Source organism: Orussus abietinus, unplaced genomic scaffold (assembly GCF_000612105.2).
Source record: "Orussus abietinus isolate OABI.00-Male unplaced genomic scaffold, Oabi_2.0 scaffold134, whole genome shotgun sequence".
Lineage (NCBI taxonomy): Eukaryota > Metazoa > Arthropoda > Insecta > Hymenoptera > Orussidae > Orussus > Orussus abietinus.
The window spans coordinates 182,170-205,611 of NW_019394377.1; the positions used below are offsets into that span (position 1 = coordinate 182,170).

Consider the following 23,442-nt stretch of genomic DNA (forward strand, 5'->3'; position numbering starts at 1 on the left):
CGGTCTAAAGGGGGTATAAAAAATGCGTCCCTGTGAACAATACAGCCCTTCAGTCCGATCACGAAAATTAATTTAGGTACAGGTAGCACAGCTACGTATTATCTACATTGATGATTTAAACCACACAATTAGAAAAATCTGAGAAACCGGAGAACCACGTCGAATGATAAATATGGCGCTGGGCTGAAAAGTCGCAATAGTGATTGCTACTTCAAGTGACGGTACTAACTGTGTAAAGAAGTTATGATGAACTAGGTACCTTGAATGAATAGTGAAGTAACCCTAGTTTGTTCCTTATACCGTGTTATATACGTTGGTTGCCACATTCTACCATGGTTATCCTATATACCACCTTGCAACACGGTCACGATTGTTCCAATTGTAATTTTCCTGGCCATTCTTATTTTTCCGTGCTGCCAGGGAAATTAAAGGAAACATCGAACATTCGTAAAAAATCATAGAGAAGTGGAATTAATTTTTTATTAATTATATTAATACCGTGTTATATACGTTGGTTGCCACATCCTGCCATGGTTATCCTATATACCACCTTGCAACACGGTCACGATTGTTTCCTGGCCATTCTTATTTTTCCGTGCTGCCAGGGAAATTGAAGGAAATATCGAAGGTTCGTAAAAAATCATAGAGAAGTGGAATTAATTTTTTTCCTGGGGAGGAAGTAATCCAGGATGGAGGATCCAGGCCGACTTCCGGATTTTCTTTATACCGGATTACATACGTTGATTGCCACATGGTTATCCTATGTACCACCTTGCAACATGGTCACGGTTGTTACTATTGTAATTTTCCTGGCCATTCTTCTTTTTCCGTGGTGCTAGGAAATTTGAAGAAGCCATCGGAGGTTCCTAAAAATTCATCGAGAAATAGGATGGGTTTTTATTCCTGGGGAGGAAATAATCAAGGATGACGGGTCCAGGCCGACCTCCGGATTTCGCAGCGGCCTTTAGAAGGAACCGAGAGACGCGTGAATCACGCGGCTCATAATAATAGACGGTTTCACGTCTCAGAGCCGTATTTAGAGATGGCTATGCAAATCGCGTTTGCACGCAGGCCACGCATACACCCGAGAGAGGGAAAAGAGGCATGCCACGGATTTAGGCCAGGATTTAGTCGGGGAAAGAAGCAAAAATGCGTGCGCAACGAGGCGCCGATATCCCCTTCGAAAATCCATCAACGCACCGGATGTCGGGACTCTTCGCGGGCCGATCCTCCCAAATCGGCCGACGTTCCCTCGATTTCTCTTCCGCGGATATTTCTATTGAATGTTTTTCACCCTCATGCATTATTTATCCCGCGGCGTCGCGTTGGCCACGCTCGAATCTCCCCTTTGAAGGGAGTCCCTTCGCCTCGGCTTCTTCCACTTTTCCGCCAGCCACGTAGGCAGCCGAGATGCGCCTTCTCGCAGATTCCCCAGGAAGTGCTCCAGTAATTCTCCTTTTTTCTCCTTTTACCGAATAGAGGTGGAGCGGTAATTCTCTCGGTAATTGCGGACATGTACCTATTAGCAGGCGAGTCGCTGTCGTCCATCCGACACGTCTCGGTGCCGAGTCGTTCTCTCCATGGCGCCTCCACTTCTCCTCCGTGATCGGCAGCATGTCGAGGATGGAGAGAGGGAGAAAGAGCGAAGAAGGAGAGGAGTGAGGGAAACTTGAACTGTCAGTGCTACCTCGGTCCTCTGGTCGAGAGGACGCCCTTTGATCTCCTTCGTCTTCTTCAGGATCTTCCGGAGTCAAGGTCAGTTCGCCGCCATTTTCCTTCGCCTCGTAAATTGAGAATTCGGAGGAAGATTGGAGCTGATTTCCCTTAGGAACTCGATCTTGCCACGAAGACTGTCACCAAACTGTCCTCTAAGCTCAATTTCTCGGTTTAATTGTCACACAATTAATCGCAAGATTTTCCCAAAATTTTCCCAATTTTATTTAATATATCCTAATTGTTTGCGAGCTAATGGCCGCAAAGCGACTGCGTTAATCGCGACTCCTTGCAGAGCCGAGACGAGTCTGCTCAGTGTCTGGTTATGCGAATTAAGATGAGAGATACGAGTGTCAAGAACCCCTCGTCGGTGTGTACGGCGTGCACCGTGTTCTCAAGATGCAGTGACGTAAATGCATCGCCACTCGAGAACAATGGATGCATTAAAGCATAAAGATGCTGCATCGCCGGCAGCCGACTGCGTCGCCGCGAGTAAATGTCTCCCGAGAGTCGGTGAAATATTAACGTCGACTTTTCTTGGATGATCCAATTAAGCGGCTGATCAATTGCCGACTCGATTCGCCGATTGGCAATTATTCAATCGGGTCGCAAAGGCACCGAGGGCGTCACTTAGCGGATGCGCCTCTTTTTACTCGTTTTTTGACGCTCGGCGCATCCTCCACGTGTGGACCACGTGGTCAGAGAACTGTCAAATTGACAATACCCCCTCGATCACGTGACACGCGGACGACAAATTCCCCGGAGGGGAGTTCTCGCTCTAAAAGTGATATTTAATGCGCAATGAATTCTTGCATTCCTGGATAATTAGCCGAGTCGATAAATCTCGTTATAGTGGAAATAATTACTCGAGGTGCGTTTTCCCACTGCACATTATGTCGGAATTCAGGATCGAGGGAAATTGCGCCGTAGATGGGAGTTTTAATTGGGAATCGGGAAAAAATGCTGATTTAACGTATTACTTTAAAGACGGCATGTTCGAGCATTATTTCAAGAAAATTTTCCTCCCCGGGAAATTCGAGAGCAGGCAGGGGGATGTTTTCCGAAAGCACCTCTTCGGAAATTAATTTTATCGCAACGAACGCAACGACTGACCCCCCGTTTCGTCCATTAACGGTAACGCTCATTAATTAGATTCATGAATGGATGCGTTAATAACTCTCATCGAGCGAGACACTAATTAAATTCAGCGGAATACCGTGGTATGACATCCGGGAGGTTTTTCTCCGCACGGGCGAATTTCCCGATTACGCCATGTTGGACGTACTAGAGAACGTCGTTTATCTGTTTAGAGATTACACCGCGATATAAGTTTCATAAATCGGATTTTCTTTTATAAATTTAATTAATGGTTTTCAGGTCTAAAAACAATCGACACCTCCTCGACAAGTTCTCTGAAAAGGCGCCATTTTGGGTTTAAAAAAAGGGGGAAAAAATACGTGTACCATATTATAACACAATTCCATCGATAGAAATTCCATTCCTCTTCCTTTAATTCTCGGATTTATTCTAAATGAAATGATAAACGTCGCAAGGATATTCGCACACTAATTACAGTGCAACTCCTTAACCAACATATCCGGAAACCACTGTTCGTTTAACTTTTTCTAAAGGGAAAAAAAAAAACTATGAAAGATCGAAGATGTCAATGGGAAAATCTACAGACTTTTTCTGGACACGGAATCTGGAACGTGGATCTCAGGGCCAATCCTGAGGAATGTCTCCTCGCTCTTCTCGACCATTTACCGTAAAAGAAGTTCGTTGAGCATTAAGGTCCTTCTAACGTCACCGAGAGCATGAGTCACTCGGTGAATTTCGCTGGGAATCGGCCATTAGTCTTGCGAGTCTTAAAGGACGACCAGGCCGATTTATCTAGCTCGCGGTTCTCGAATCTAACTGGACTCGTTTGCAAGTCGAAAATATCGTGATCCATGACCCTAGATCCATGATCCGGAACTCGATCCTCCTCCGAAGCCATCTCGGATCGAACCACTCGACGTAAGTCCACATGCAAAGAAAAAAATGCTGGTTCCTTCAACAAAATCGTTTGATCGTCTTCCTTTGATTCATTTCATAAAATGTTTCGATTGATTGAACCGAGGCACGAAATATTTTTTATTAATACCAAATTAATATCTGGGGTAACTGAATTTCAACCGAGGCTCCGAAGCAAAGAATTTCCTGACGTCAATAAAATATTTCTTTAAACAATACCAAAGAAATATTTTGTTAATTCGAAGAATAATTATTGCAGTCAAATGAAATCGAATAAACTGGATGCAACGTTTCTTCGGGATTGTAACGACTTATTTCGGTCAAATAATTATTCTTTGAATTAAAGGTACGTTTCTTTGGTTCAATGAGTATTTCATTTTTTTTTCTCGGTGTATGGTTGAACCAACAAAGACTATATTGATTTAACGAAGTATTTTTCTGTCTGCAATGAAGATACATTTTTTGCCGCGAGTTAATGGATACATCTCGTCCTTTTTATTATCTCTCTTAACAGTTGCGACAGTCCGGCCATGTTTGCCCGGAGATGACGAGTAAATAATGGCGATGGGAGATTTATGCCCGGCAGGTAATACACTCATTGTTGGCCGGTTAAGTAAGAAACTGGCCACGCAAAAGAGCCGTGAGGTCATCAACGAAGCAAATCGACCGGTGTAAAAAGAGTCGTTCCACCCACGCCGGGGATTTTTTGCGTCCGCGAGTTGGTAATCGTCGCGTACTTGCTAGTAGTTTAAGCCACATGGACTCTCGGGTCCTTGAACCGCACAGAAGCGGAGAAACTGCGATACGAGAGGAGAATTTGAATTAAAAGTTGCACAAAAAAAACAACGGAACAAACGGGAAATAAAAATCAGGGGGTTCTCGATACGAAAAGCAATCGATACATTGCACGGTTCAATCTACTTAATTTCCTTCGATGACCGAAGGGTTAATTAAACCGTCTTTTTAATTTTAGAAAATATTATTGATCACATCCCTCGATATTTAATGTAATCGACCAAAAATCATTAACCAATGAGTTTTCTCAGGCCAAGGGAATATTTCCTCCTGAGTGTAGTAATCACATTCCATGATCGAAGGAAGAAAAATTGTATCGATTAAACGAAATATATTTTCTGTGGCCTCGCCAGCCGAGTTTATCTCCGCCCTCTTCTGTCCTTAAATCGTCGATTTTCATGTAATTACTCCGCACGCGGATAAATAAACTCGGTCATTATGTCATAGGAGCGGGAAAAAGCGTGGGCTCTCGAAGTGACAAGCCGCGGAGTTTATGGGCGCACTCTTGATCCAGGTTTACGGCTCTCGAGTACCGAGGAGAAATAAATAAAACGCAACATTTAAACCGTTCGGAGAAAAGTGTAACTCGATGAAAGAGGCTGCAAAAGCCGTCCGGTTTACAGTCCGCCCCGACTGGAGGACATCGCGAGTTTACCGGTAATTGAAATCAGCTCCTCGAAGAGGTAAAAGTAACCTTTATAGCTGATAAAACCGAGGAAGGCGATCGAGGGCTGAAACATCCGTCGAACAGGGTGTCCCGATATCCGTCCATCCCTCTGAGGGGATCCTTCGCGTCCAGGATCTGCGCTAATGTGCATTTGCATGTCTGAATGCAGCAGACCGTGACCCGAAGCGAATGGCCGGCAGTCTAGCACTGGCGACGAGTATCCTGCCCTTACCCTCGTGCGAACCGGGTTTAATTTAGATAATGACGTCATTAAAAGCTCGGAAGCACGACAGGAGAGCCGCACCTATGCGAGGCTCTTTCCTCTCCTGTGGATCGTGGGGAGGAAAAAAGAAAAATAGAAAAACATGGGAAAAGGTAGAAAAAGAAGTCGCGTCGAACCACCGAAACGCTCTCGGCGCCGACAATTACCGGCCACATTAAATACCCCGTGGATTTTTTCCCCGATGAACCTCGCCAAATCGCCCACCAACCGCAATAATTGGACGTTAACGAGGTGCATCGTACATGTAACTGCCGGGGAAAAGAACAATTGGCAGGAATAACCACTCGCTCGGCCATATGCAACCACCGTTTAGACTCCACGGTGATAACTCGTATCGATGACTTTTCCCTTTTGATTACAGAGAGGACAGCTAGATCGAGATCATTCGTGACCTCGGTAGAAGATGGCTGCGCCACAGGCGTCGTCGAGACTCGAGATGCTGCAGGTGAGTGACTCAGAGTGATCCTTTTTTACCATTTTCGTCGGGATGACGCGAGCAGCTCCAACTGGAGAGAGAAGTTGGTCCAGCATCGTTTCATCAGGTGGGCACTAGAAATGGGGAACTCGAGGCACCAACGCCAAAATTCCTCCTACGTATGTCCGGGAGTATTCTTGGCCAATATTGGGTAGATTCGTAATTATCACACCTGGTCATTAATGAGAGAAGCTAGTCCAGCCGTGTCACCAGGTGGGCACTAAAAATAGGGCCCCTGATGAGGCACTTACTCCAAAGGTCCTTGGCTAATATTGGTCGATTCACAATTATCCATACTTTTCTCGCCCAGAACCAGCCCCAAGAAATTAATTAATTAAGTTAATCATGAACCAATCCAATGGTCTACTTGCGCATCTGAGTATTTGGAGAGCCTCTGAAATTTTTTGAAATTCGTCAAATTGGCCAGGAAACTGGAGTCCGGGGTAAGTCTCGCCCTCGGTGGAGGAGGGTCCTCGACCTTCTCGAGAGTGATTTCCGAGAGTTGAGGTTCGCGAAAGAGCGCTTAATCCCCTGGGAGTGCAGCTCGGGAATGCATCCGTAGGGATCCCCCTAGGTGTCGAACACCGTCTCTCGACGCAGCGTCGAATGTGTTTTCCCTGCAAACATCAGAGAGCCAATATTATCGGGTGAACTCGAGTCGGTGGTCGAAAGGCGTCCGACTTAATTCTCTGGTCCAACAAAGAGATCCACCGCGTAGAGGGAGGAAGGAAGGGGAGAAAAAAGGTGCGGGAGGACCGCAAGACCCGGACGCGGAGAGGCGGAGACGGAAAGAGACAAAGGGAGAGAGAGAGAGTGAAATGGTATGGAATTGAAGTAGACGTCGAGGGAGACGCTTGGCTTGTCAACCGCAACCTTACACCGGGATCGCAACCATAATGCTGTGACGTCACTTCCTCCGTCTCTGGAGACGATCTTGCTCCTCCCTGGCGTGGACGCCACACTCGATCCGGCCATTGTACCAACGTGGAATAATACCGATCCCCCGCGATTGGACGTCTTTCTCACATCTGACACTAATGGGCGTCACGAGACGGAACGATTGGTCCGATCGATACCAGCTCGATTTCCTGGACGATCGATGGGTACACGCCAAGCCGAGCTCGGGATTTTGCAGAAACTTATACGCGTGGGAATCCAAGGAGATATTTCTCTTCTCTCCGGGCATGACGTCGATAGAGTGTCGCGCCAAGAACAAGAAGTCGGAGTCTAGATTCGTCGCCTTACCATCTAACCACGTGTATTAAGGTGATACGAAAGTGGAATCTGAGGAGTCAATCGTTCATGAAACATTATTCCGAACTGGAAGCTCTGTACGGAATCGTTTGAAATTTCACCTCGTGAACATGGAAGTCCGAAGGAAGGTCCCTACTCCCATAAAATCTCATCTTTTTTTCATACAAAAATTTCAAAATACGTGCGAAAAATGTAAGAAACAAAATTAATCCCACGAGTGTCAGGACTTTCCTTATCGCCTGCACATTCCCGTGGTAAAATTCTGAAACGTTTCATAAACGAAACCCCTCAGATGGATTTTTGTATCACTTTGATACGTTAAACGCGACGTCGATACCTTGGAAACGACATAGGTTCCATTTGCACGGCGTCAGTCTCTAGAAATCGACATAGCATCGGAAGTCCCATATGAAAAGAATTATGCCGAGTAGAAAGTAACACAGAATGAATACCGCCTTGACGCGTTAAATTTGAAATTAAGTGCGTTTCACTTTTTATTCAGGCGGCATCATTTTTTCCACGCCGCCGCATTTAAAGTGTTAATAAGCACTATGCGTCGGAGGTTCCAAAAGGGCAATCTTCTAGCTGGTCGTTCTCGTTGATAAGGGTCTTCGATGTCGATGGCGGGATCAATGCCGGTGATCGGTGCTCGATCGGTTCACTCGGCGCGAAACTAGGGCCGTGAGTCAGTAAGCGATTTCCGTGGGCGTCAAGGGGACCTTAAGGCTGTCCACCGTTGTCTAAATCCCATGTTCGAACACGCGTTTTCACGTGGGCGAATCTCGCCCACGCATTTTCTTCCCCCTCTCGGTGCAGGATCCTCGGTCCTTCTCCTCGAGGCTCCATAACTAGGCGATATCCTCGTTTCATTTCCCCACCCGGGGAAACCTCCGTTGAATCATCGACGAATCTCGATCTGCAATGGTGGACCTGGAAGGAAGGAATTTTTTGAGAATTTGGATCACTTTCTCGATTCTTCGAGGCATGATAAAAAATCGATATCCTCGTTTCATCCCCCGCCGAAGAAAGAAACCTTCGGGGAATTATTATTGACGAATCTCGATCTGCAATCGTTTACCTGGAAGGAAGGAATTTTTGGAAAATTTAAACCATTTTCTAAACCCTTTCGGAACCATCCTTGAATCATTGACGAATCTCGATCTGCAATCGTTTACCTGGAAGGAAGGAATTTTTAGAAAATTTAAACCACTTTCCCAACCCTTTCGGAACCATCCTTGAAGGCAGTCCTTGCTCCTTCCAAAAGCTCTAAATCGGAGACCGGCTGGCTATACGTGCAACACGCGCACTCGCATGTGCACTGCGACCAAATATAGCAATTACCTTGCTTAACTGGGCATGCGACTACGTTCTAAAATTACAATTACAAATCGAGCCATTACCGCAACCTTCCGATCAATTATTTATAAGGAATCCCCGTTGGTCTCGGTGGGCCCTACTTCGAAGCCGCGACCATTAATCCTCCGCGGCGGAAACGGACTATCGAGGCGCTCCACTCTTATTACCCACACCTCGACGGAAAGGAATCTTCGAGCACTTCCGAATCAATCTAGAGACCCAAGGACGCTAATTTAGAACCAGACAAGCGGACGTGATATAACTCCGTGGAGGAAAAAAAAGGGCCATCTCGTCCGAGAGGAAAACACGGAGACGTCGCGCCATTAACGCGGGCGCGGCGCATAAATAATAAATCATGACGTGTACCGTCACGATTATGCAATTTGCATTGTAGACCCGGTCTCCGTGGTTTCAGCTGTACCTGAGACAAGGTCGAATTACATGAGCATCTAGTGGGCGGGATTTCCTTTGAGAAGACCTCGGCAACGTCCCTAAAACGAGCGATCACCTTCGAGACGGAGGATTGAGAGTTTGATTAAGAAATCGCGCTTAACGAAACTTCTTCCCCGACGATGGCTCGTTATTATACATAGGGCCATTTTGTCGGCTAGACTGCGGGATGTACAAGGGGAGGGGAAAAATGAGGAAAGCCTGGTGCGAGGGACCGAGAGTCGAGATCGATCGACGTCTCGAAAGACTCCCAGAGGTTCTCGACCCCTCGTAGACGGGGAAATAAATCGTCGGCAGCATCGACTCGCCTTGAACCTCGAACCTCGATCTCGGTTCTGCGCCGAACGCGGTCGCCGGTACGAAAATAAAGCACAGTCCGTCGAAAAAGCGCGCCCTCCACGAGGCCGAGTCGAGCGAAAAAGGACAGGCTCTTGGAATTGGCCCGACTGGCCGAAATTATTCCCCGGAATTTTTTGCTAATACTCCGGGGAAATTTTCCGGGAGGAAAAACGCAGCGGAAACTAGGCACACCGAGGCCGTCCTCGCGTCCCCCGGCGAGGCAGAAAACCGTAACTACACTTTCGGGGTAAATGCAATATTCCCGGTCAACGTTGGACCGGACGACGAAACGTCCGGGGAAAAAGTTATTCCCGATGGCGTTACGCGAAACTTTTACAAGAAACACTTTCTTGGGATGCGAACCCTTCTCGTACAAAATACCGGCGAAGTTGCGATCGGCTTAGAATTATTCGATGCGCCCCTCTGTCGCGCCGGTCCTTCTTCCAGGGGTACCTCCGCTTGGGAACTCCGGTTTCTTTTTAAGTCCAGGTGGGAAGACAGTCCGTCGGGAACTTCTCTTATTCCAAGGCTGCGAAGAGTTTCCGTCAATCGGTAAACTTTATGAAAATTACGCGGAACCATTGACGCGCCTCTCAGGTGGAAGTAGTTAAACAGAAGCGCTCGACTCGCGGAACTTCGGAAGCTCGATTCGACATGGTCGCCCGAACTTCGAGGAACCTCGATCGAAGCTCTGACCTTTCGAGCTTTTGTCATTTTCCTCGGCCAGGTTTACGTAGTCGAGACCGTTCACGGAAACCATCGGTTCGATTTTGCTCCACGTGACGTACTCATTGCGACGAAAGGACGGTCGGTCCCATTAGGCGATTCTTCCCTTTCGATCAATTATCCAAACCAGCGACCTTGCTTCGTAGATTATCGCGGTAAAACGTGTCACGACATCCCGGGGAAAATACAGTTCGGGGACGCACCTAACGTAATTGAAAGCCGCCTCGCGTTTAACAATTCGAAGAGAGCTCCGGTTGCGCATGCGCAAGGAACAGCCTAACCGCCTTGCGACTTGTGGCGATTCAGTTGTGATAGCAACCCTCCTGCTAGCCGTCGTGCTTTTTGCCTTTTCCCGGGAAAGAAGCGGGGAAAAACCGACGGATAACCGCGAAGTCGGGGCAGCACGTTTTCCGCGAGCCGCCAGGACACGTCAAGACATCTTTTTCTCCCGGAGTATCTACATCTAATTTAAATTGCCCGGACTCTATAAACTTCCGGACTTGCCGACCAAGGTGTGCGTTTTAATTCCGCGCGGTCGAGGTCGCACAACGCTTCGCTGGATTAACGAAAAATCCTCGTCGCGTGTCGGTGCAATGTCTGCAATTTGTCGGCGAACCAGCGGGACGATTGCGACCGGTCGCCAGGTGAATGATAACGATAAAACGCCGGCCGCAAATCGCGGACCCGTTCTGGAAAGCAGCGAGTTCATTTGATAAACCAAGCGGACGTTTTTCACGCGGTTAAAAATATAAAAAGGGGAAAAAAAATAAATAATGACGGTGCTCGGAGGCCAGGAGAAACGATCGGGAAACCGCGACGTCTGAGCCGCCGAAGTGGGACGAATGCCGCGGCCACGTGTAGCAGTTTCACATGCGTGCACTTTTATACAAATATATGCACCGGCAGGTGACGCAAGCTCGCGAAATGCGCGTCTCCGTTACCGATACCTCGGGTTGATACGCAAAATACTGTAAGGCGATCGTAAACCTATATTAATCTAAGTATTCTAAAAAAAGAGCCGTCGACGTCACGCGCGTCTGACCCCTTCGATCGTGGGGCAATTTCCTTCGGGATCGATGGAACCTACTTTGTCTATGACTGACTGTGATAAAATCTACGGGGACACGTGGCGCACGTGAAAAAGCGGCGGACACTCCCAAGGAAGACATGAAGATCAGCAAACGAAGACAGGACCAAGGTGGGGCGCAGATCAGGTCGCAATCCCTGGGGGCTCGAGGAGTTTCCTTGGACAAGGCGCCATCTTGGGCTGCGCAGAGTCCCACCTTTGGGACTGCCAACCTGAAAACCATGGTACATTAATTAATTCCCCAATTTGAAAGCCTTCTATCCGGATCTACGCAAAGATCTGCGGAAATTTAAATTCATACCTTCGTTCCAGCATCCCCGGGACATCCCGAGGTCGGGGGACGGAGTTGACTCGTCCCCAAGTATCGCAATTACGGGGAATGGGCGCGGGATTTCGTAGGGAAACTTCCGAAAAGTTTCCGCGATAACGCGCAATTAAGTGCGGATTTCAACTGCGGGAGCGAAATGTTAAGTGGCCGTACTTTTTCACGGCTCGGCCGGAACTTCTCGCCTAGCGTTGATACCACTCGTGTTCCATATTTCTACGCGTCTCTCCCGAGTCCTAGAATTCATCCCTAATTATTCCCCAAGAAAGGGACGTTAATTACCAAGATGCACCTACCGGGGTTCCCGACGCACCCGCTTCGCTGATTTTTTGGAATCTTACATTAAAATAAAAAAAAAATGTAATTCTAAATAAAATTCATTTAGAAAATCATCAATTTTAAGGTGATGCGAAAGTGACGTCAAAGAGATCTCATTTGTGAAACTTTTCCCCGAACTGGATGTATCGAATCGTTTCAAATCTAAAACGTAATCACGGGGGCTGTAAGGAAGATCCTGACGCCCATGAAATTTCATTTTTTTTTAATAATTTTTCTACTTAAAAATTGTTCATAAAAAATTCATCTCATGGGTATTAGGACCTTCTATGTGTCCTTCATATTCTCGTCGCAAAGCTTGGAAAGATTCGGTACACCCAGTTCTCAGAGAAGCTTCATAAACAAGTCACCCGCTTAATGCTCGAAATTAAGTCCGTTCGTGACATTGTTACCGAATCACGTTGCTCTTAATCATGTGGTAATCAAAGGCAATGGATTTCCACAGAAGAAAATCGTTTTCGCTAATTTCCGAGTGAATAGCCCCTCGAGTTTGGGCGTCTGATGGGGCACCATGCGACGATGCTCGAAGGCCACCATGCAGAGTCGTATTTATCTTCCAGTTGGAGGAGATCGCTGAAAAGTGCCTCCAGGCACGAGATCTCGAAACGGCTTACCAGATGGTTGGTCCGGTCCATGGTCCTTTCCATTTACATCTCCGGAGCACGTAGTCGTTCCTGCCTCGACGGCTCTGACACACATGACCATGTATAGGAAGACCTCTCTTGCGGATTGGCTCTCGTATCTCGTTTCTCCATTCTCGACTCTCGATCCCCGATCCCCAATCCTCTTGATTCTCGCTTGAAGAGAAGCGGGGAGAAAGAGAAAGAGTTGTTCGTTCCCTCGCTTTTTCTCCGGCTTTCTGCGCCGTCCTCTTCAAGGCAGCTTTTTCGAGATCGGTCCACTTTTCCCGAATTCACGGGGCGACTCGAACGGTCCCTGAAAAAGGAAAATATAATGGTTGATTAATTAATCCGGCAATCCCAGGGCCACTCGGAGGTCCGGAAGTGCGGCGAATCGCGCATTTATTTCCGCCAATAGATGCCCCCGATAAAAATCCCTGGCAAAGTGGCCGAAAGGGGAAAAAGAAAACGGGGGGAGACGAGGGGAAGAAAAAATTGCCCCGCGCTCGGAAGGTCGGCCAGTTAGTTCGGTGGGAGCATTTAAAATGCCGGGTTTATCTTGGAAAGGAGTTTACCAACCTCTCGCGCTAATGTAGGTTAGCGAAATCGATGAAGTTGCACCTATGTCTGTGGGTTACACGTTGGGTCAGGTTGGGCCACTACCTGTGCACGTATGCACCCCGTCGCGGCCGACTGCAGCGATGCACGTACTATGCATTATGGAGTACCGGTGCACCAAAGGTGCTACAATCCGGCCGACGTAGATCACCCACTGAAATACCGTCGACATAATTTTAACAGGAGAATCTAGCTTAAGAAGTACCCTAATCCGGCTAAAAGTTAATCAAATTGCAGCAGAAAATCTCGCTTAGCTTCCCAGACGCTCTATGGTCAGTCGAAATAGGATGCACCTGTGTTACCTATAACCAGCGCGTAAGAAAATGCATCAGCCACTGAGTAAAAAGAGAAAAGAAGAAAATGGAGAAATCTAAGAAATATTGCACCCGCGAGAATGTCATGGGCATAACTTTAACGGGGGAATCTATCCCGATAATTCTCTAATCCGAGGGTTAATTAATCTAATTGAAGTACAGCTTCGCTTAGCACCACGAGTGTATAAAAAAATTCATCAACCACTGTGTGGAGAGGAAAAGAAAAAGGAAAAGATTAGGAAAATCCAACGTTCGAAATATTGCACCCCGTCGACCCCGGCGACGGAGATGCATCTTCCTGCTCGTAGGCGGACGTAAGTGCATTTTAGAATGTCGGTGCATCGAAGGTGTTGCAGTGGGGCCCTCGTAAACCTTATCCTTCTCTCGCGAGAAAAGTATAATATATGCGAGAATCCCATTACCGTTATTACCGGTGGTGTGCTACGTTAACGTTACGATCCGTTGCCACGTCAGGCTCGCTTCCAGCAGAAGCAACTCCAGGAGAAGGAGCAGAAATTGCTGCAGCTCTACGACCAGCAACAGCTAAGGGCTCACCAGGTCGCCCAGCGAGGCAGCGCCGGTTCCACCGGATCCAGCAACGGCTCCATGGTGAGCCACCAAACCATCACCAGAACCACGACCTCCCACTCGACCTCGACCTCGCAGGGAGGAAAAGTAAGTAAAGGGAGAAGTCATAAACGAGAAAGGCTATTATAAGGGAAAATACGTATTAACTGAAGAATTACCTTCAAGGTTCGGCAAATGTTCGACGAGAGGCGACAGACCACCGTGAAAGGGATCGACAGAAGCTACCCCTTGGAGCCGCTTGACAAGTCGAGGAAGCACCCCATAGACAATGGGGTAACATCCTCCAGGACCAATCCGCTCGTCAATCGGCACTCGGTGACTGTAAAAAAATTGGTTAGGGCTGATGTTAACAGTAACGTCAATGGAGGGAAGCCTGTGGTGTCTTACCACGAAGAGATGACCACGTCCTTCGACGATGGGACCGAGTTTGGCGACGAAAACCATGATGATGGGCTCATCAATGGTCATCGCAACTCGATTCGCAGCGAGGTGAAGATTCTTGAAAATTTGTAGAAATGGGGAAAATCAAGGTTGCTTAGGGGGACATTTTTTAGGTGCAGGTCGAGGAGGTAATCGACGACGACACCATTGAGAGGAACAGGATGATGGCGAAGATCCACCTCATGGGGTTCGACAGAACCCTGAAACACCGCGTTGGCAATAATTTGGAGAACGAGCAGTTCCCGGAGGACCCCATGCTGGACTTTCCGGACAAGCCGAAGAGGACCATCGGGAAGAAGTTGTCTCAAGCCGAGGCGAGATTGGAGAGATTCAAGAACGCCAATTCCAGGAGGACCATCGCGAACAGGACGACCTCCACCTCGAGGAAGCCTGCCGACTCTTCGGGGTCGACTTCGAGGTGAGACTCTCCGTGATTAATACAAAAGTCGAGCCACTCGCGAAGCTAGTCTAAAAAGTTTCAATAATTTTTTTTTAACAACTAGATGGTCCAGAAAGTCATTGCGATTCTCGTTGTTCAAGATTTTACGCTTTGTTCTCAGATTAAATTGTTTTTCCTATTTGTACATATTAATATTTGAAGCTCTTTGTTATAAAATTGTTCTACAAATCTGGAGCGAAGTATGAGGTTTAAAACGGTATGTAACATGGACAGAGAGGAAAAGCAATTTTTTTTTAAAGGCAAGTCGTATGTAAAAAAAATCGTAATTTCGGACAACCTAAAACTTCGCCAGTGGCTCCCCAAGCAGCTAATCATTGCAATCGTTCTCCGCTCGCAATTCCTCCGGAAATTCTCGAGAGGTTGTTCTAACATTTCAAAGTGCATCGAGTGCAAAAAAATCGCAACTCCTCGGAAAGGGTGATTCGGGGGCGAATCGAAGGGAGAGAGAGGGAGCAAAGGGAAAGGAAGAGAGGAAGTTGCGAGGGACGAAAAGGATTTCGGCTTTGCCTTTCGTTGCGCTCTATAGAAAGTAAATAAAAAAATAATGCAGAAAGATGTATCACTGGACGACGCTAAAAGGCTCCTAATTATTAATGCAACCGCCCTAATGACTCGCCGCTCTGGTAGGCCCGAATCTTTTCCACATTCTGTGTCTCTAACCTGGTGATTAACCGATCGAGGTCCTCGATGATCAGTAACGAGGAGATAACGAGGAAGGAAGCTGCAGCAGAGGGAGGAAAAAATGGAGAACCATGTCGAAGACCCCTCTTGGTAAATCGAGGCTCGTGGGATCGGTGGGGAAACTTTAACCAGCTTTCTGGAGGTTGGATCTAACCGGGCTTTAGTAAGTGGACAATTGAACGTTTAGAAGTCGGGATTAGGATTTTTGTCGATGACCGTCGGCTTGATTCTCCAGAGTTCGCTCCTCGAGGACGAGGACGCTGCAGGAGTCGCAGGGAAGGGGTCTCAAATCTGAAGAAAAGTCCACAGGATGTCGAACGAAGCCGATCCGGAAAGGGAAAAGGGATGCCACGGAGTCTGAGGAAAAATTTCCGAAGCTGGAGGCTTACCTTGGAACTGTTAAAAATTCGAAAAGTGATTTCGAAATCGTGCAGGTCGCCGAGAAAGGGTACTCGGAGGAGGAAGTCGCTCTTAAGCGAATCCGCAAAGGGTCGAGGGAGAACTCGAACGTCGAGATCGAACGCCGAATCGAAATCGCCAGGTCGGATCGATCGGGCCCCGAAGAGGCAAAGCATGAAATTAAAATGGAAAACGTAGCCAAGGCCGGTGAAGATAAAACTAGACGCGAAGTAAAATCGTATAAGAGTCAAAGAGTTCCTGTTGATAAAAGAGTCGCTGAGCCAAGAAAATCGAGGTCTCCGGCAACGCCGAGGAAACCTTCCGAGAAGACAATAGGAGACATTTCGAAAATCCAAGATTCAATCGTGGTTGACGACTCACGGCGCGTGCGCGAGGCTTCAAAAAGGACCGCGGAATTCGTGAACAAGGAAATCGAAATAAAATCCGTAGAACCTGTAGGAGCTTCAAAAGTCAAAGATCCTTCGAGATTATTGAAAGGCAGTAAATCCTCAAGGTCCGTATCGCCGGTAAAAAAATCGCCAATTAAGAAAAGTCAATTTTTGAAAACATCCGGCGATGGTCTTGAAGGTTTGGCTTTAAGAAATTCCAGGTCGGAAAGTCCCCTTTCCGTGGAAACTGATACGGATCGATCGGAAATCGTGCTCATAGATCACAGCAAGGAGCCAGAGAGTTCCTCCAGGTCGGGAAACCCGAAAAACTTCGCTCGGAATTTTCCGAAAGCTCGGAAAAGAACCAATCTGCCCATGGATATTTCGCCGGGTAACGAGGAAAAATTACGGAAGTCTGAGAGGATCGTCGAAGAAGGAAGTTCGGAAAAATTAGCCGGAGATCGAATCCCGAGCGGAAGCTCGACTTTGGAGAGAAACTCGCCGGACCGAAATACCTGCGAGAAGGATGGTCGGAAAAGTTCCGAAAGCTCATGGACGAGTCGACTCTTTCGTCAGACCGAAAGCTCGATTTTGAAGTCGCGAGATCGAGTCGATAGGACGCATTCTCCGGATAAAAAAGCTCTCTCAAGTCCTGGAGGCGATCGAGTTTCCAAAGATGAAGAGACCTCAAAAAGTGCGAACCTCAAGACAAAGGAGACCGACCGAGAATGTCTGAAATCGACGGATTTGGTCCGTAAAATGATGAAGGTTCGCCAAGACCAAATCCTTGGATCAACGACACGCAAGGACGAGGACGTTCCCGATCGCGCGATAAATTTGGAAAAAATCGACCTCTCGCAAATTTCCAGGACGGATTCTTCCATGAAAAAAATTGCTCCATTGATCTCGCCACAAGACTCGGCGGCTAAATTTTCGAAATCGGAACACGAGGGGGCTGACATTCTCGAAAAAAAGTCCGACCGAGGTCGAGGTTCCGGGAAGATGGAGATCCCCGAGAAGCAGAAAATCATCCAAGATAAAAGCAAGGAGATAAGACATAAAAAATCCGTTTCTCGGGTGGAAAAACCGAAACTAGGTCGAGCCGAGGGATCGATCCTAGAGAGACAAAAGAGACCTGACCTCGGTAGGTCTGAAAAAAGGGCCCCTCGAAAAGCGAAAAAATCGACTCCCTCAAAACCGATGAAAATTTCTGAAAGCCGAACGTCGACCACCACGTCGAAAATGACACATTCAAAAACGACAGCAGAGAGACTCTCTCCGATTTCCAGACCTCAAGAAACGAGGTCATCCGAGTGCAAGGATCATTATAGCAGAACTGACTCCGTAGAATCGGCTTTGCGACGTTTCGATTCGATCGGAGGCGACACGGATCACCGGGAGTCTCCAGAGCACGAAATTTCTGAATTCTCTCCAGAATTCGCAAAAATTCAAAGGAGGTCTGAAAAAATTACGGAATTTCTTAAAATAGAGACGCGAGATGTCGACGAAAGTCGGTCGGGATATTTCGAAAATTGTCAGACAGCCTCAGTGCGCGAACGAGCAGCAGCGATCGAGGCTTTGCAAGCGGCGGAGAAAAGCCCAAGCGTCCTTTTTTCATCCCTGAAAGGGGCGTCCAGCAGGGAGCGAAGTCGAAATAAAATCGACCTCCACAGTCTGGAAGCTTTCGAGGTCAGGAAATCGACGTTCAGGCCGGAGAAAAGGGGGGTGCTGAAAGCTCGAGACTCGATAGAGCCGATTCACTCGTCGTCCAGGACACCATCACCAGCCTGCAAGCGCAAGCTCTTCGAGGATACAGAATCTAGCCCGGAAGTCGAGCTTGCAAGTCCCAGAACGATTGACCTTTCCCCCCAAAAATCTGCCAGGAGATCCTTAGAGACCAGCCTAGACTTCCCAGAGCGAAAAGCTGTCCTACCGGAAAACGTTTCTGAAATAACCTCCGACCTCGTGGAATCAAAGACGAAGCTTGCAAGACCCGTCACGCCTTTGCGGTCCATCGAGGTCATTCGGAAATCGATCGAGATTCCTAAGATCAGACAATTGGGAAATCCGGCTTCCAGGATCGTCGGGACAAGAAAAGCGAGGTCGGAAAGCTCGGAGCCTCCTGTGTCGTCCTTAATCGCAGGGGGGAAGTCCTTGCAGAGGGCAAGGATCACCGCGAAACGCAAACAGACGGAAACGGAGGATATTTCGGGAGGCACGCGATCTTTCGACGTCGATAAACCTCGTCGAGAACATCCGGAGGTCGATGTGAGGTATCGAACTTTTAGTAAACGCACCGCGCCCCTTCTTAGGCTGAACAAAAGTCCAAGTCCCGATCCGGCAGCGAGGAAGGAGATGAAAAATTCGACATCCACGAGGAGGAGCACCCCGACCTCGCCCCCGAAGAGTCCAGATGCCAACAACGTGAGTTAACGTAATAATAATACTAATAAGAATAATAATAATCGGTATAATATCGCTCGATTTATGTTCATTAACGTAATTCCCTAACCGCGGTGCAGCGTGCTTCCATGGACCTCAGGAACGAGCCGACAACGAGCAGGAGGTCGCCGCCAAATATCCCTCGAAATCGGGAAAACAGAAGGCCAGCCTTGGAGACATCGAAATCGACAGACGTCGTCGATGGTCCGGATCTTCAAAATGACTCCTGCATACCGGAAAGGTCGAATTCTCAGGTCCAACGTGAAGAGGACGACTCGAACTCCAGGAAGAGGGGCGACGCCTTCGTGGTAGAATTCGACGATCTTGAAAAAAAGTCGAGGGAGAACGAAGCTCCTAAGAAGCCGGCTCCCAAGAAGAGGAGTCAAGAGGTAAATCGCTGATCCTGAAAGAAAAAGAGAATAGAAATAAGAGGGCGATAATTAAGGAAAGGGGGGAAGTTGAATTTAATTAAGATTTAAATGAGTATTGTTTGGGATATTTTTAAGACTCTTGTGTCAGAGGAGAGGAAGGGAGAAACTAGCTTCCGGGTGCGACGAACTTTTCTAAAGGTGCGGACAGATCGTCCAATCGGGACTCCGTCCTTCGGATAAAGGACGTCAAGGAGCACTTAAGCATTCGCGGGAAATTGTGCGAAAGGAAAATGGATATGGCCGAGTTCGCTCTCGGCTGGAGAATATCAAAGGCCGAGACAGAAGCAGTGCTTTTTACCCATTTAAGGAAGCCAATTACTCGCTCGTAATTGGAGCTTGTGGTCGCGAATCGCACGGCTGGAAATTACGGTATGTCACAGGGCCGCATGGCAAAGGGAACCGCTTTCCAGGAGAAAAAATGAACTGAAACACTTAATTATTTTTTCCATTTTTGCTCTCGGAGGCGATCTCTTTGTTCGCGACGTGACCTAGCCGACTGCAACTCGTTATCCGAGAAATTCGCGGTGGCGGTCGCCATACCGTAGATCACACGGAACCCCTCGAAGAGAAGCTAATGTCAGATTTAATGGCTCCATTAAATGTGTAAAAGGTACCGAGGTCTCGAAATTTTCGTCGCATTTCGCCCCCCTCTTTCGCAACCGAGCGATGGACCGAATAGCCTTTATTTCGAGCATTTTTCGATTCCACGGGCCATTAAGGCGGAAAACGCGGAACGGTGAATGGTCACGAGAATGGTTCCGCCCGAGCCCCGAGCTCGGATTTATATCTAAAATTCCGAAACGATCGGAGTCTGCCGTGAAGGAAAAAGGAAAAAAAAAGAGAAGGAGTACGACCGGGCTTCTCTCTAACGTCGCGGCGATAAACAAAATGGTGACAACCTCGTGAAACCCACCAAATCGATGGGCTCGAAACGCTCTTTCATGGACCGACCCAGGCTGCTGATTTCCGGAAATCGCTTCGACTCGAAATCGCTTAAACGATCGAAAAGTCGAGGAGCTCCTCGTTCGTAGGTAGGCCCGATGGTTCGCCCTATTCTTCGAGGTCTCGTTTCTCCCTTGTCCTTCTCGGCCGGGAAAAGCTCGATCGACGTGGAAGCTCTACAACGAGAGAATGTCTTTCAGAAGAGCGCTACGTTGCAGAAACAAGCGTCTCCGCCGACGACGACTCCTCGACCTCTCTCGTCGCTCTCCAACTCCTCGAGTACCGGTTCATCCCGAAGCCCAGGTTCAGTTGGAGCAAAGGGAAGAATGGCCACAAAAGCGAGACATCCGGCAGCTGCAGCTGGATCCAGAGGACCTCCAACAGGCAGGAGTGGTCCAGGAGCGGTCAGCAAGTAAGCTAACCAGGCGTAAATGAGAAATTAGACAGAAATTCTTTCACCCAGTGACATTTTGGAATTGAAAGTGCACCTGCTCGTTCCAGCGACACCCTGGTGCCATGCAAGGTCTGCGGTCGACGTTTTGCACAGGACAGAGTAGGACTCCACGAGCAGATCTGCTCGAAAACTGGCCAGAAGAAGAGGAAGCAATTCGACGCGATGATGTTCCGCGTGAAAGGAACCGAGCTGGAGCCGTTCGTGAAGAAGAGTACCCTGAAGAAGCCAGAGGTGGGTGTTCTCTCGTCCTGAATGAAAAAAGGAACTTTAGTGTCACTAGTTCGTGGGGAGCTTAACTTGTACACTCATACCTTCAGCCGAAATCAAAAAAATCGGACCCGAAGTCCAATTGGCGGCGGAAACACGAGGATTTCATCAACGCCATCAGGTCGGCCAAGCAGGTGCAGGCCCACTTGGCAGCAGGTGGAAAGCTCAGCGATCTGCCTCCACCTCCTGCCAGCGACACCAGCGACTACATACAATGTCCACATTGTGGCAGGAAATTCAACCAGGGTGCAGCTGAACGTCACATTCCGAAATGCCAACACATGCTCCACAACAAGCCAAATCCTCGAGCCCCTCCCAAGCCCAAGCGCTAGATCGTCTCCTTCGAAGAATCGACCTCGTGTACTCCTCCCTGAAAATTTGTTAACATGTTTGTTGTCAAATCCCTTCCCAGCGAAGTCTATTGTCTAGCCTCTTAATATTTACGCTATACTCTTGTTAAATTATACGTCATATACGAGATGTGCCTCTCGTGTATTCATTCGAACAGCTGGAGTATTTGACAGATACGGGAGACCACGTGGTCGACCACGTGGTTGATCACGTGATCCATCACATGACCGATCACGTGGTTGAACATATGACCGAAATATGAGAAATACAAACAAGGTTATGGCGGAAAAAGAAAGTAACCTCAAAGCTAATCATTAGGATACATGACATGAATTTCTTTTAGATATCACTTCGGAGTCCCTTAATTCGATATCGAACTTCTTAGTGATTAATGAATTAATTCTCGCTGGGGATTTATAATTGCCGATTCCTATTATATGTGATCTTCTGACTAAGCTTGTACTCCGTTAAGTTTCGCCCCGCGTGGAATTTCTCCACGGATTATGATCGCGATTATAATCTCAAATAATGCTAGTAATACAAAGGGTATAACGAGTTATTCCAATAGGTACGTCTAGAAAAAGTACCGAGTAAGTCTCGTTCTCTTTTTTTCTAATCATGATGCATATGTCTAGTCTGCTTGGGGCCTGACGGACCGGATCGAAATTTGGGGAAATATTTGTAACCGCCGAATTCCAGTATAGCCATTAATATGCACGCGTACTTACATAGCTATCTCGTTTATAAAGAAATAAATTAATAACTCGCATTTCCTGAGTTGCGAAACCTCTTAATTGGATCACGAGGGAAGGTATGCGATCTTCTGTTACCTTCGTTGGTTATCATAGGATGATACAACTGAATCAGGGTTTCATTTCATGCGTCAATTACTTTTATTCATAGCTATGAGATGGCGCGAGGAAGAGCGTCAACCAGAGATGAGTTGGGAGATTGCTTACGGGCAGGATCGTGCGATTGTGGCGGGCCCGGGAAGAAGTCCGGCCATCGACCACCAGAGGCGTGGCGCGCGTCGAGCGCGATGCGTTCAGGACGGGGCAAACTGCGTTACCTCGCGTGCACATTACTTTACTTACCTCGAACCAAAAGACGACTACGTCGTAAAATGTTTTAGAAACGATTGAAAATCAAGAAGAAGGTTTTGTGACCAATTCTAGAGCGCACGTGGAAATCCGCTCCTTTTTCTGTGATAATAAAGCAATAACTATAAATAAAGTGGTAAAATATATTTGACAATCCCACACGATCGCATCCTGTGCTGCCCTCTGGTTTCGTACGTTAGCTTTCACCGTTTTTTGCCCCCAAGGTCGGCGCAACGAATTTCTGATAGAAGCTCGCGCACTCTCGATGGCGGTACCATCTACCAGTCGCCATTGGCGGCTCACGTACTCGTGATGGTAATACCATGATGCGGCAGTTGACGGTGGTGGCTTACCTACGCTTACCGATACTGCTCGCTTTTGATGGTACGGGAAGAACACTTGTGACGCTCCATTTGACTTTATCTACTTATCTACTACTATTAAGTACATTGTTGCCTCGAAGTCGACGTGATGCGGAGCTTTGGGGCACGCGTCGGTGTCGCGTACGGAACTCTCGTGCAGCGAATCTGTGTGAATGCGATAGCTCCTAGAAATTTTCGCGCGTCCCAACCAGCCAAGCGCCAAGCTACGGGTCGAGACGTTGAGTATGTGTGCGTTCGGCGCTACACTCGACGAGTATGCGTGAGAGTCGAATACTGCGAAAAATCCTCCCGAGGCTTACCTAACTGCGGATATAAGCCGAGTCATTTCGCGTATGATTTTTACATTCTCCTACTAGCGTTATCAAGCGTTTCTAGAGCGTTTTTGAACGTCTTCGAACGTTTTCGAGCGTTATCGACCGTTATCGAGCGCTTTTCGAGCGTTTCTCGATAATTTTCAGAGCGATTTCGAGCGTTTTCAAGCGTTATCGAGCGTTTTTCGACCGTTTTTGAACGTTTTCGAGCGTTTCTCAATCATTTTCAGAGCGGTTTCGAGCGTTTTAAGACCGTTTTTGAGCGTTACCGAGCGTTTTTCAACGCGGTCACGTCGACTTCGAGGCAACAATGTACTTAATAGTAGTAGATTAGTAGATAAAGTCAAATGGAACGTCACGAGTGTTCTTCCCGTACCATCAAAAGCGAGCAGTATCGGTAAGCGTAGGTAAGCCACCACCGTCAACTGCCGC

The 23,442-nt window shown here is 47.7% G+C and overlaps 1 protein-coding gene across 5 annotated transcripts; it reads left to right on the plus strand.

Annotated features, from left to right (window-relative positions):
- Positions 1-1,696: 1,696 nt before the first annotated feature.
- Positions 1,697-21,978, plus strand: LOC105695388 (proteoglycan 4). Of its 5 annotated transcripts, none has more exons than XM_012416908.1 (10): positions 1,697-1,755; positions 5,833-5,916; positions 13,846-14,046; positions 14,125-14,448; positions 14,514-14,818; positions 15,777-18,753; positions 18,852-19,160; positions 20,345-20,556; positions 20,646-20,829; positions 20,916-21,978. In XM_012416908.1, the coding sequence occupies exons 2-10, from the start codon at positions 5,875-5,877 to the stop codon at positions 21,195-21,197; spliced, it is 4,836 nt and encodes a 1,611-aa protein (XP_012272331.1). In that variant the 5' UTR covers positions 1,697-1,755; positions 5,833-5,874; the 3' UTR covers positions 21,198-21,978. The 5 variants fall into 5 exon arrangements, with proteins under 5 accessions (XP_012272331.1, XP_012272332.1, XP_012272334.1 ...); XM_012416909.1 differs by having other exon boundaries at positions 20,348-20,556; XM_012416911.1 differs by having other exon boundaries at positions 20,363-20,556.
- The last annotated feature ends 1,464 nt before the right edge of the window (positions 21,979-23,442 follow it).